At 33.6% G+C, this 14,663-nt stretch overlaps 1 protein-coding gene across 3 annotated transcripts; it reads left to right on the forward strand.

Moving 5' to 3' along the window:
* The first annotated feature begins 1,053 nt into the window (after positions 1–1,053).
* LOC130722944 (pentatricopeptide repeat-containing protein At1g79540) lies at positions 1,054–8,028 on the forward strand. Of its 3 annotated transcripts, none has more exons than XM_057573841.1 (5): positions 1,054–3,562; positions 4,428–4,692; positions 4,780–4,949; positions 7,362–7,441; positions 7,557–8,028. In XM_057573841.1, exon 1 carries the CDS (start codon positions 1,141–1,143, stop codon positions 3,433–3,435), a length of 2,295 nt encoding a protein of 764 aa, XP_057429824.1. In that variant the 5' UTR covers positions 1,054–1,140; the 3' UTR covers positions 3,436–3,562; positions 4,428–4,692; positions 4,780–4,949; positions 7,362–7,441; positions 7,557–8,028. The 3 variants fall into 3 exon arrangements, with proteins under 3 accessions (XP_057429824.1, XP_057429823.1, XP_057429825.1); XM_057573840.1 differs by having other exon boundaries at positions 1,054–3,537; XM_057573842.1 differs by lacking the exon at positions 4,428–4,692 and having other exon boundaries at positions 1,054–3,537.
* The last annotated feature ends 6,635 nt before the right edge of the window (positions 8,029–14,663 follow it).

Raw genomic sequence — 14,663 nt, forward strand, 5'->3', positions numbered from 1 at the left:
TTATAATTAACTAGTATTTTCATTTTTGTTTATCGTGTAAAATTTTAAAATTTATGTTATTGTGGTTATATGTATTAAAAGATAATAGAAATTTAAATTAATATCACTCACACCTATCATTACCATCCCCCAAGGTGTACCACACTTTAAAAGTGTGTTACATTCCACTACCGCTACACATTAGAGTGGTTGATATTAATAAGGGCGTGTGTGGTATTTTTAACAATTGAAAAAAATAATGTACGGATTAATAAAGGATAAAATTAATTTTAGATATAAGAAAATATTAGTTTGTAAGTTTTTTTCATGATAAATGTGTTTTTTTTAGAACGGAAATTATTTTATATATCTGTCTTTTCATCATTATTTATGTTAATCAATAGACATATAAAAATAATTCCAATAAATAAAAGGAAGTAAAAAAAGAGAAGATAGAAAAGATAATGAAGGAACGCTTATAGACTTACTTCTTTGGGTTTGCGCTTTCAATTGGGTCTTCGAAATCGGTCTTGCCCCCAGCTAAGTTGAATCATCTTCTTGCGTCAAACCAACATTGTTCTCTTATTCATGTTTAGTGCTGCTTTCTTTTTTTTAGTTTAATTTACTCAACAAAATAAAGTTTAACCAATTTTTGTTATTTTTTTTTTGATCTTGGTCAATAAAACAGTTGAGTAAGAACTAACTTTGCTTATTAAAAAAAAAGTAAGAGCTAACTTTAGATATATAACTTATCTTGAAAAATATCTCCTATTGCGTGAGACATCCAATCTCATTTAACCGATTCAACTAGCGATCACTAGTTAAGCTACTTACCAACAATAGTTCGATTGAGTTAATTACCGATTTTTTTTTGAAAGGTTCCGAATTTTAAAACATTGTGTATGTTTTTTATTTTTTTATGCTGCAAAATTATTTATGAAAATCTACTTTTATAATCATTTGGTTTTTCCAAAAAAATGAAAATCTATTTTTACTGTATAATAATAATAATAATAATTTTTTTTTGAAAACTTCATTCATCACCAATAAGTAGTTGATGAAACCAGAAATCTTGTTACCTTTCCGTGGAGACACTAAAACCCTTGAAACACAAACACCGTATGCTACACAACACCCAGATTCTTGTCCTTCTCCATCTCCATGTCGCTGAGGAAAGCATTCGAGCTTCCCCGCGTGTTCCGCCGCGCTCACAGAACGCTCTCCACCACCGCCTCCACCTCCGATGAACGTGTCTCCGATCCAATCCCGCCGCCGCAGCTGGATCTTCGTTTCTGCATCTGGGTTGCGCTCAAGTTCGAGACCCTTCGCATTCCCGAGCCCTATAACACGGTAACTGAGTCCCTCTGCACTGCCAACTGGCTCTCTCTTTACTGGGAAGCTCTTCAGCTTCTTAAGAAATCTGGTGTTGTAATCACTTCTGAATCTGTTAGGTTTTTGATTAGGGGGTATTGCAAAATGGGTCTTATTCATGAGGCATTAGAGGCATTTGGTAGAATGCGTGAGTTAGATTGTGAGCCTGATGCTCATGCATATAACACCCTTTTGAGAGCTGTGTTGAGTAGAGGCATTTTTTTGCTGGCTCGCGCGCTGTATAATATGATGCTCAAGTCCAATTGTTTACCTACTGATTATACTTATAATCTGTTGATTGATGGGTACTGTAAAGATGGGAACATTAAGAGTGCACTTGATATGCTCCATGAGATGGAGCTGAATAATCTGTCTCCGACCGCTGTCACGTTTACCACTATTATTTCTGGTCTGTGTCGGGGGAAGAATGTGGATGAGGCGCACAAGTTGTTTAACACGATGAAAGAAAGAGGGTTCCAGCGTGATTTGGCCACGTTTAATGTTTTGCTTAATGGGTTTTGCAAGCAGGGCAAATTGGAGGAAGCAGTTTCACTTCTGCGATTGTTGGAGAGAGATGGGCGTGGTATTCGATTAAGTGGCTATAGTTCTCTGATTGATGGTTTTTTTAAGGCTAGGAGATATAATGAAGCACATTCGTTGTATGGGAGGATGATTAAGGGGGGCATTCTGCCAGATGTCATTTTGTATGCCATTATGCTACGTGGTCTGTCAAATGAGGGAAGGGTTGGTGAAGCTGTTAAGATGTTTGCCGAGATGATTCAGAGAGGCCTTCTTCCTGATGCTCATTGTTACAATGCAATAATTAAAGGTTTTTGTGACATTGGTCAATTGGATCACGCACGATCTCTTCACGTTGAGATTTCTGGGCATGATGGGTTACATGACACTTGCACGCATACCATTCTCATCTGTGAAATGTGTAAGAAAGGAATGGTTAGGGAGGCACAGGAAATGTTTAATCAGATGGAGAAGCTTGGTTGTTTTCCTTCAGCTGTGACCTTCAACGCCCTTATAAATGGACTGTGCAAGGCTGGTAAACTTGACGAGGCACACCTTCTATTTTATAAGATGGAGATTGGGAAAAGTCCTTCATTATTCTTCCGGCTTGCTCAGGGTTCTGATCATGTTTCTGATAGTGTCAGTCTCCAGAAGAAGGTGGAGCACATGTGTGAGGCAGGACAAACTTTGAATGCTTACAAGCTTCTCACTCAACTAGCTGATAGTGGGGTTGTGCCTGACATTAAGACATACAACATTCTTATCAACAGCTTTTGCAAGGCTGGCAACATGAATGGTGCTTTCAAGCTTTTCAAGGATCTGCAACTCAAGGGGCTTTCACCTGATTCTGTCACTTATGGGACACTTATTGATGGACTTTACAGGGTTGAAAGAGAAGAGGATGCCTTTAAGATTCGTGATCACATGCTGAAGCATGTGTGTGAACCTAGCTTTGCAGTTTATAAAGCGCTTATGACTTGGTTGTGTAGAGGGAAGAAGATTTCACTGGCCTTCAGTCTTTATTTGGAATATTTGAAGAGCCTTCCTGGTCGCGATAATGATTCGATCAATGCTTTGGAGGAATATTTTATGAAAGGAGAAGTGGAACGAGCAATTCGAGGTTTATTAGAACTAGACTTCAGGTTTAGAGATTTTAATTTAGCTCCATATTCAATTCTGCTTATTGGATTCTGTCAGGCCAAAAAAGTTGATGAAGCGTTGATTATATTTTCTGTTCTTGATGAGTTTAATATCAATATCAATCCTACAAGCTGTGTGCATTTGATCTCTGGTCTCTGTGCGAAACGGAATCTGTATGATGCAGTAGTCATTTTTCTTTACAGTCTTGACAAAGGTTTTGAGTTGGGGCCAAAAATTTGTAAAGAGCTCCTCGAATGTCTTCTGGTTTCCCAAGATAAAAGGAAGTACGCCATTGATCTCATAGGAAGGATGAAATCTCGTGGATACCGTTTACATAAATATCAGTATCGCCAGACAATATCCCTTTTACAACAATTACAGGAAGGGAAAGCAGTAAAATTGTTCTCAGAAGATAACACTGATTGATCCAGATGAGTGAGTTTCTTCGTTTGGTTCTTCAGTGAATATCCCCATTAAGGAAAATGATCGTGAATCAGGAGAGTTGCTACACTTTCAGATGATCTAAAGGTGCCTCTTAATCCTCACAATACATGTATGTTAAATTTTAAATTATGCCTTTCCAGAGTTACTATAGGGATCAATTGAAGTGTATATTCTCGCATGCTGCCTTAAAATTTTTGCTTGAGAAATGGTTGACCTAGAATTAACACAAATATAGACACTTTGTATTTCTAAATTTTCTTCATCACTTACTATATTTTGAAGATTATGAAAGTTGTTTTGAGAACTTGAGCTTTAAGAGATTGGGAAGCTGAGCTTGTATGATTATGACGAAATAGACACTCCCGATGTCACTTGGTTTCTATTTGACCTGAAATATCCAGAATTACTTTTTTCCTCGGGCTTTTGTAAGTTCGTCCTTCTTCCCTTGCTGGCATCTGTTTTATGGGAATGTATTGGTTCATTTGTGCAGAACCTGTTGTGGCATTTGAGAATGTATGACTAACTTGATGGGTTTTCTTCAAATTTTAAATTACTTACATAGACTGAAAATATATTTTCTGAATAATGCTGGGCCACAGTACAACCAGCATCTAGTCTAGCCATCACTAATTATGATGCTTTGCTTGGACAGCGCAAGACTTTCACCTTTTCCTTTTCTTCTTTTTATTGTTCCACTTTCACCTCTTTGACTCAGTACCACTTTTTAATCGGTTGGGCATTTGAGTAGTCATGTTAATGGCTTTTTAGTGATAATCTCTCAGCTTCCTTGTACGTGTTCTCTGAAGTCTTAGAACTTCAATATCATGAATCAACATTTTTTGTCACATGGGGGAACTGTATCCCCAACACTTAATTGTTTAGTTTGTACACCTTGAATTCAGAGACAATAGAAACTCACTTTACTCACTGAAATAGTGAGATTCTACTCACTGTATCTTATTTTGTACCAGCAGCATTCAGCCATGGGCTGCCTGGTGTCAACTTCAAAGGACTCTGGTGAAATTAGAGGGAAGCAGGGGAGAATCGGGAAAGTTTCAGTACATGTTCCCAGTCTTAGGATTCCTAAACCTGTTGATTTTGCTCTGCAACTTGGTGATTATTTAACCAAGAATATAGTGGAACGTTTATCCACTCTTAGAACACGTGTTGTTGTTATGGCTGGCCAAGAAGGTCCTACAATTACAAGAACAAAAAGAAAAAGTACTACTACCCATCATGGTTAGTTTTAGCCACAAAAAATTACTTTATTATGAATAAGTTACTCTAATTTATGGACTTATCGGTGTCATGTGATTTCATCTGCAGGAGGTTCTACACTGAAATCACTTTCTACCGGAACAACCATGTCTAGTGCTTGGTATGTGGTGTTGTCAGTTTTGCACTTGATGTCGATACTATTACTATTACAGGCTATTTTCTTACTGCTTCCGAGATCATCCACTGATGGTTATCAACTGAACTGAAATTATCAGAAGGTAAGTAATACTACAAAACTTTGGTACATGTCAACAAATTTGTTTCCCCGTCCTTCAATCTCTCACTGCTTATTATATCAAACAGCTAAATACATTGGAATAGATTAGTCCAGGCCTCCAATTTAGACAATCCTGCCACAAAACAGCTTATAAGTAGGTCATAAGCTATTTATATAAGCTCTCCCAAACACTTGTATAAGTGTTTTATGCTATAATATAAAATCAAATAAGTTCTTTCAAGCGGGGCATAATATGGAGTTTGTCTAGAAAATTGAGAGGTGATTGAATCTTTATGTTTCTTAGAATACCAATTTTAGGGTGAACTTGTTAATGGGATGTTTGGTTAATTGTTTATAGCAGATATGATTTTCAGTAGTTGCTGAAATCTAACAAATTATTTACCTAAGCTGTTCCTAATTTTGTGACAGATCACGATGATCAAATATTCTACCACTGCTATTAATAAAATCCAAATGCCTTCCTTTGATATTCTTGGACCATAATATTATATCACATATTAGATGTTTGTTACATTTTAGGTAATCTAGTAATTGTATTATGAGTCCCTGAGAACTATTTCATTATGTCTTTCATTTAAATAGTATGCATTTATATTATGCACGAATCTTCAGAGTCTGGGAGATAAATATAAATATTGATTTTCTTATTTTATCTGCTATAAAAAATTTCCTGTTAATATAGTATTCTTTGGCACGATGTATTGTCAGATTTAAGTTTTAGTCTATAGAGAACTAGCTTTGGAATGAGATTGTGTGAGTGTGTGTGCATAACATGTCATAGAGCCTTTATGTGAGAGTGAGGAATAAAGTCCTGATCATCAGATCAAAAGATGAATGGTCAAACATATAATTTACTCCTCCCACTGACATAAAAAAGCCCTTAACACACAGTTATATTGGAATAGAGTGTGATTGATTAGCTGATAGGATTCAACTTAGTTTATGAAATACTCAACCAAAGAAGGGAAATTATAAAAACCCTGGAATATACATGACAGTATGTGATTGTGTATGTAAAAATACTCTTAATTCCATTTGTCACTATGATTTTTTATGACTTGTCATTATAAAAATACTTCTGATAACATTGGGTTCAGTTTCTATTTAAGAAAGGCTTTTTCTGAAAAAAAAAATGGAGTCTAGCTGATGAGATTAGAAGTCATTTTAAATTAATAGCATCATATTTTATGCCAGTGTTGATTCTTATGTATATGTATAATAAACAACTTGAGTTTACATATAAAGTATCCATTATTTTAAGATATGATTCATTCTACCAGAATTCCTAGTTAATATAGGTTTGCCGGGTTAAATATCATTATTAACTATTCTATCTGTTAATTGAGCATTTTTCAAATTCATTCTTTGTTTGAAATTGTGAAACACCTTGTATTTGGCATCCCTGTGATCATGAGTTTCTTTTAGTATCTTACCTGTGAAAGTTTTTTCCCTAATTTCACCCTGGAAGAAAAATGATTTTGCCCTCGCCATAGTCAGTATAATTTGAGTGAAAGTTTGTAATGATTCTCTAATCTCCCATTGGCTATCAAGGATCACAGATGTGTGTGTATAAGGCTTGTAATATTTTAGCAATATCTTATGGTCTCATTATTTACTATATTAACTAATAAACTGCAGGAAAAATTATTCACATCATCAAGAAGTAAATCATTCTTCCTTTCTGTCAAATGTAATGGCACACCTCAGAAAGTTGAATAGTTTTAGGCTTTTAGCATATGCTGCCACGACCTGTGGTTGAATAAATATGAAACTATGTTCCATCATTTCCTAATGCACTCCCATTTCCATCATTTTCTTCTTCTGTCATGAACTAATTATCTCAAAACTCAAAGGTTAAACTGTTAAGTGAAAACGCATGAATGATTTTCTATATTTCTAATACTCCCCCCCTTGAGAAGAGTTGCTTGAGCTTGGAGCGTGAACAATGGCTTTACAAAATTCTCTGCTAAAATTCAACCTTTTGTTTTTATTGGAGGAATGGAGTCGCCAAAGATGTGACATGAGTCATGAACTAATTATCTCAAAAGATCCTGTTAGGCACATTTTAAGAGAGATTGAGTGATAAGTTATTTTATTTCATTTTATTTTAGTTTTTCAAATACCTAAGTTTTTGAAGAACATATATCAGTCATGGTTCTCCACTGTTTTTATGTACTTGTCATTTTTTAGTGTAGAGTACCCTTGAGAAGTCTCACATTAACTAGAGTCTTGAGATATCGCCAAGATGGTCCTTACTCCTTATAAAGGGTAGAGCTACCCTCACTCTGAGCTAGCTTTTAGAGTAGAGTTAGGCCTCTCAAATTATAATAAGTACTATTGTTGGTCTTATGCTGTATTATTATGCCCTATCTAACTGGCAGTCATGGTGCAGAAATCCACCACTATGAGGAAATCCCTAAGGATACTTCAAGCAAGGTGCAAATAAAACTGTGATCTGTATTGTTACGAGAGGTAAACTTTCCAGATTGCATGAGAAATTGTTGCCTAACTGCAGTTTCATAATTATTCATGGTTAATTAACAAGAAGTGAGAGGACTATAACATACTTTGTCATTTTTCATTACAGGATCATGGAAATAGCACCAACCTTCCCTGATTTTTCCTTGGCCCTGAAGCCCCGAATATCAACTTCCTCCATGTTGGAGAACAGAGAACGTAAAAGGGGAAGAAACTCTTCCTAACCATCTCAAGGGTGAAAATGATCAAATAGAAATAATTTTCAGACCTCAAAGAAATATTGGCCTGCCTGAAAGATGCCAGTCAAAGAAGGGTGTTTTTCCATTTCTTTTCAATAGAAAAAAAAGTTAGGTTTTGCTTTTCCACCTACCTTCGGTTACTTCACATGTTAATTTCTTTTCTACCCCATGATATATTGAAAGATGCCTGCAAATGTAAATTAGCCATTGAGGGGAAAGAAATGGTCTCCCTGTAGATAGTACCCAATATTAAAGGCAGTCAGATCATCCATTTGTTAAACTAAATTTGTGTAAAATTGACTTGCGTTGAAGAGAAAGAAGTATTATCTCCTTTTGCCATAATTATATGTCTTTCTGTGCCTGCGTCAGTTATGCATGTCTACAAACTAAGTGTTGCATTTTGAATACGTCTCCATGGTATCACTGATTTTAGTGCTAGACAAGTTAGAATGTTTTGCTACCCCTAGGAACATGGTTTATCGATATTTTCATGGCTTCTTGAGCAATAAAGCCATGGCTCCATCTAAGGTGCACAAATAGAAAAGATGTGCAAAGTGCAAACTTACACAAGTTGTTTAGACCGGTTATAACAGGCTTATGTCCATTTTTGGTTTTGTTTTGTGATTCATTTCTACTGTAGTCCACATATTTTATGAAATGCAAAATTATCCCCGTGAATTGGGATCAATTAGAGATTTACCTCCCCATTGAATTGGAAGCCATTGGGGATTCATTCCCAGGCAAGATCCAGCCCACCACCTCAATCGACCTACATCACCATGCTTCAGGCCACACCACCTCCTTTGACCCCTATTGCCACGCTTCAGGCCGCACCACCACAGATTGGACCAGGCACTGTTCTCACTGTGCATTCCACCTGGCCAAGATCCCAGAAATTCCCTTCTCATCAGGTTTAGTTGACGATGTTCATGCTGGTGCAGCTTTGCATTGCTAGCCATCTCCCTCCAATGTTGTAAGTTGTGTCTGTGTGATTAAAAGCATGATGCTTGGGTGGGGGCAAGCTTTTTGTGTTCTTAAACCTTAAAATCTTGCTATCTGTTAACGTAAGTACATGAACATATGTCAACTTCACTGTCTAAATCTAATATGAACATATGTCATCATATGCTTTCTTGCACTTTTAGATGTATAATTCTTTCTTCAAAAAGATAACTTGGGTTTGGTATGCCATGGTTTGGTTGTGATTCATTTTGATTTTGTTTGGAGTTCTCTATCTAACTCATTCTTATGTTTTGCACGTATTAAGTAGGCAAATGAATCTAAGCTGACCTTTTCAAGTTATTGATTCGTTGCTAATTCTAAAATTTGCCTAACATTGGAATATATTTCCAATTTTTTCTTTGAGGAGTTGGATTCTCAGCATGTTCAAATTGAGGCATTCCAAATGAATGTTTCTTTGGAGGTGAATCTACATCAAAGTGTTTCCTATTTTTTCTTGAGGAGTTGGATTGTCAGCATGTTCAAACATGTATTTGTAGAGTTCGGTGTGATCTATGATTGAAGCAATGAGTCTTGGTGAAGTCATCATGGAGAACTTTTTACGTAATGACTACACTTGGGAAAACCTTTACATGTTTAATCATGCTGGCTCTATTTTTGCTCGACCAACTGTTGGACGAGATAAATCTCGATTTGGTCGTTCTTCCCAACCAACACGATGTTCACTTGATTGAGTCCTATAGACTGATCAAGACTATATCGAGTCTAATGACTATTTCGGCCAGCTAGAACACCACAATAATTATTTATCCAAAGGAAATATACTCTACAAATTACCCAGAAAAAGTTAATTTATACTATTGTATTTTCCTTAAGCAAAATATCATATAAATATCTTGTAACTTTTCAATGTCTTTCCCATGTCGTGAAAAAGAAAAGATCTGAAATTCCAGCTTGGAAACGAAGACCTAGTGTCAGTTCAAGAAAAGCAACATGTAACAAGTGGCACTGAAAGAGGAGAAACGATAGATGTAGTGGAGAGAGCACGAGTTGGAAAAAAACAAATCCTAAGAAACTGTTTGCACAGATAAGGCATTTTTGGATCTTACTGGTAATTTCAAAATATCTTACAAAACCCACTCAATCCACACTCAATTCAAAAGATCTGAAAGATCCAACCCCACCATCACAAAAAGTGCAACTTTTCGTTAAATTCCCCTAAAGCCTCTCCACAATCACGCTATTTACAGATTCGTACCACTGATTTTTTAAATAATTTAATATGAATAAATTCTGGGATTTCTACATTATTACTGTTAAGATGAATAAATTCTCAAGTATATTTCTTTAGCTCAAAGTTTAAACATTCCTTAATACTTTTTTGAAACAACCTCGTTTTTTATTTTCTTTTTGAGGATATCAGCTTTTTAAATTATCCATTTATAACAGGGAGAAAATTGATAATTATTTAGTTAGTGGTTTGAAAAAGGACACATGATATAATTGATTGGTCAAGAGAGTGGAATTTGAACATTTTTTTTCTTTTTGAAAAGATAACTCAAGATAATATGATGAAATTGAACTATGGAATATCAATAATGTTATCTTCACACTTCTAAGAGAGGTGGAGAGAGGTGGAATGAAGAGAGAGATAGGAAGAAAAGAAAAAGTAAGAGAGAGAAAGTATTAAATGTGATAGATGATAAGATGAGAGAGATAGAAATAAAAAGAGGTGGAAATGAAGTGTTTCAAAAATGAGGTGTGTATATATCATTACTCATGGAAAATAGTAATATAAACAATTAGACCATGAAGAACAAAGAATAGTCATAAGAATATGTATTTAATTTATTTTTACTGAGAATGATTGTGTAAAATTTTATACACATATACATATAATTATCTTTTTATTTTCTATTTAGAATATTTTAAAATTTAAATAATTATAACATAACAAATTGATGAAATTAATTGAATTATTGGTAAAAAAATTACATAATCATTTGTTGTGATTTATTCGTAACTCAAGATGACAAAATGGACAATAAATAAGAAAATTTGCGCATACTTAAATTTAAGTCCAACTCTGAATTTTGATGACCAAACTATGAAATTGTCTTTTAGCAAATAGCCAAATACTGAAGCTAAGGGCACTTGAGGAAAAAAAAAATAGAGATATGCGGACTTTGCATTAAGTCGAATAGCGCTCCCTGTTTTATATAAATTTAGCAAATAAATTAATTAACCGACCATGATATTTGATGTGTAAGTTCAATTATTGTTAATTTCATCTTATTTTCTTTATTTGATAAAAGCAAAAGCAAAATATAATATAGATGAGGTAATCACAACCTATTCAGTATTTAATAATATTATCAGATGACTCGAGGGTTGTCGACCTAGTGGATATTAGTTAAGGTATGTGTCACATTTTATTGCCCATGTTTAAAATTGTAATGGTTTCCTTCAAATTTATTATTATTACACTGACTTCTCTAAAATGTATTCACCTTTCATTACTCACCAACTATTTCGAATATAATTGAGAGATATATTGGAGAGATAGAGTGAACTCATCAAGGAAACAAAATAAATATATTCGGATACCATATTTTTACTCAAAATCTCAAAGCATGAGTTTATGAGTTGTATCTTTAATAAAGTTTTTACCTCATTCATTCTTTTAACCAATGTGAGACTAAAGCACACACTTGAATTCCAACCATTTTCTCCCTCAAGTGTGAGTCACCACTACATTATCATGCTCTCCTCAACGGAAGCTCACCTCCATGAGACTCCTCAAGTTCAAGTCACCGCCATATAATCATGCCCTCTTTGCATAATTTAACTGCACTTGCACTACCATCGCTTCACTGTGTCAACGAGATACGTCGCGATGAAGACTTTCAATGCAAGGAATTATTATTTGTCACACTTTAACTCTGATACCACTTGTTAGGGAGACAATGAGGCCCATGGGTTAAAAAAAATAAGATACCGGAAGTACCCGACGCAACATCTCTACCCAAAATCTCAATGTTCTGGGTTTATATGTCACATCTCTTATAAAGTCTTCTCACTTCACCCATTCTTAATCAATATGAGACTTCAACTCACTTAAATACGCAAAAAGATAATATTGAGTGTAATAATAATGAATCTTAGGAAGGTTATTGCACTATTGATAAACATAAGGGGTGATAACTACAATGTCTTCCAAAAAATAAGAATTATTAGTGCATGACAAACTAATTATAGAGGGAAGGACAATACAACAATGATAAATTTAAGATGAGGTTAGTGCAATTTCATCAAATAGAATTCTAAATGTATTTTCAATTTAATTAAAAAATCAACAAACATTTTAAAGATTTAATTTTGCATAAGAAAGTAAACATGCACACCATTAAATGGGAAGTTGTGCATTTAAGATTTAGATAAAGGTTATTATAGCATCTCCAATGCTAGTTTTTATTTATTAGAGCATCTTCAATGGAAGTGTCTCACACTAAAGAGATTCTCTCACTAGTGTCTTACACCATTAGAGAGAAATTGTTCTCCCACCATGTCCAATTTGGGTGTGGTAGTGTAGAAACTTCTCTCTCATTTTTTTTTGATTGGCGACACTTCTCTCTCATAAATATGTTCATATAAAATATTATTATATTTGCTTATCATTTAATCACCCAAAGTATGTAGTTGATTGTGGGGTCTACAAGAGAAACTTTTAAGAGTTTTTTGGTTGGAGTAAAAAATTAGTAAGTGGTTTAGATGATGTGGCACTATGAAAAATTGTAAAGAATGAAGTGTAGACACTCTAGTGAATGTGATGGATAAAGATGCTCTTAGTTCTTAGCACTATTCATGTTGGCCTGTATTGCCACATGTGCTTAAGCAACTCTCAAGCAATTTTGCTCCAACCATGAGTTCTTAGTTCTTACCACTATTTATTTAGTCCCACCAACCACATTATTTATACTTTTTATTTTCATAAAGTAAAAAACAAAACTCATAAAATAACAAAGTAATAATTTGGATGAAAGAGAAATAATTAATATTTTAAGCTAAGAACTCAAATAGTAAAACTCCTTATATAAGAACTGAGTTCTTATTTTTAAGAACTAAGAGCTCTATGTCAGCACCTCCAATGGTAAAGTTTTTAGTTCTTAGTTCTTAACTCAAAAATAAGAACTAAGAACCTTGCATTGGAGATTCTCTTATTATTATTTTTTAATTACAAGTATTCTCAAAGGAATTTTGTTCGATTCAAGTAGGATTTTCATAGCGTTAAAATTGTTCCAGCAAGCATTTAACACAAGTACGCAACTGATAAGGGTCGTGGCGTGACCAATGTCATATAGGAAATTGGCTTAGGCCCCAAAATATTAATACTATATAGTATATATTATTGAGATTGAAGAGAAGTAATGAGACAATGAAAAAGCATGTCATATTAATTGTAATGTGGGTAATGCAACGTGAGAATTGGAAAGTGCAACTTTGACAATTATAGTAGTAATAGTGTTTTGTATTAATAAATTTACATTTTTCGAAAAACTAATAAATAAAATATTCATTATTTTTACATTCATAAAATAAAAAATTAATTTGTATTTACTCATAATTTTTTATAACTTATATATTTATAATATTGTACAAGTTTGCTCTTCACTCATTATTTTTAATTAATTTTTTTTTTCATTGTTTTTAACTTGAAGTGAATTATTAAATGAGATATATGATACCAAAGTTTAAACAAAAGATAAAGATAAAAAGTTAATACTTTATATGATGTATTAATTTTTTTTAATATTTTTATCAAAAGAAATTCACTTTAGACCTTAACATGTCTATACACGACTTTGATAACGATAAATTTTATAGGGCATTTCAATGTACCTAATAAAATAATGATGGTTAAAACCTGATTAAATAATAGTGAGAGGTAAATGTTATAATGATAATCTCAATGGAAGGCTTAGTACAACATTTTCTCATAAATACGTTAATTAAAGTTGGGTGGAGATTATGAACATAGAACCAAACCTATTTAATATCCAAAATAAATAATTGAGCAAGTAATTGCTGTGGGGTTACGAAACCAACCAAGAACCCACAAATCCATGGATGACTAAACTTGCCGCCAAAGTCTGAAAAGCCTAACTGTGAGGCGAAGAAAAAAAATATTTGTAAAAAGGGTCACAAACACAAACACTGTTACCCTTTGTCCACCTCAACCTGCAGCATGTGATGCACTTTTCAGAAAAGTTCAACCTTTCAATGACTATTTATTAATTGATGTAATACAATATTATAAAATAAGGCTTTGTGTACACCAAACTAGTTAAAGTGTTTCTTTAAAGAAAATTAATTTTAGCATATTAAAACAGTATTAGAAATGAGTGATTATGAGGTCGACCACGTTAAAAACTTATGCACCCATAACTCATGTTTTCACAACTAGTACCCAGTGCATGCCATTTACAATATATTCTTTTATTTGTAGAGAAGTTTTCTTAATTTATGAACTATATATATATGTATTTTTAGAGTGAAAATATTTATTATAAATAAGATGTACTAAATATTAATTATAATAATGGAATTACAACACAATGTCACCTTGGTACTTAATCATAAGATGAGAAGTTTAATTTATTGTATATAAATGATGCACATTTTGTGGCTAGTCGTTTATCACTTAAAACAAATACTCGTAATAATAAATTAGTCTCTGTTATCAATGTTGAATATCATAATTTTGGGACTCCCTAATATGCACCACTTTTCGAGTGGTGCAATTTTACACTACTTACATTGACCGGTTATAACAGGTCAACACATTAATTTTTTTTTAAAAAAATATCATTAAAAATTTGTTATATATTAAATTTATTTAAAAAAATGTGTTGACCTGTTATACCAGGTTAAAAAAAAGTGGTGTAATATTGCACCACTCTAAAAGTGGTGCATATTAGAGGTCACCCATAATTTAATAAATAATATGTACTAAATAT

This window comes from Lotus japonicus, chromosome 6, assembly GCF_012489685.1.
Source record: "Lotus japonicus ecotype B-129 chromosome 6, LjGifu_v1.2".
Taxonomy (NCBI): Eukaryota; Viridiplantae; Streptophyta; class Magnoliopsida; order Fabales; family Fabaceae; genus Lotus; species Lotus japonicus.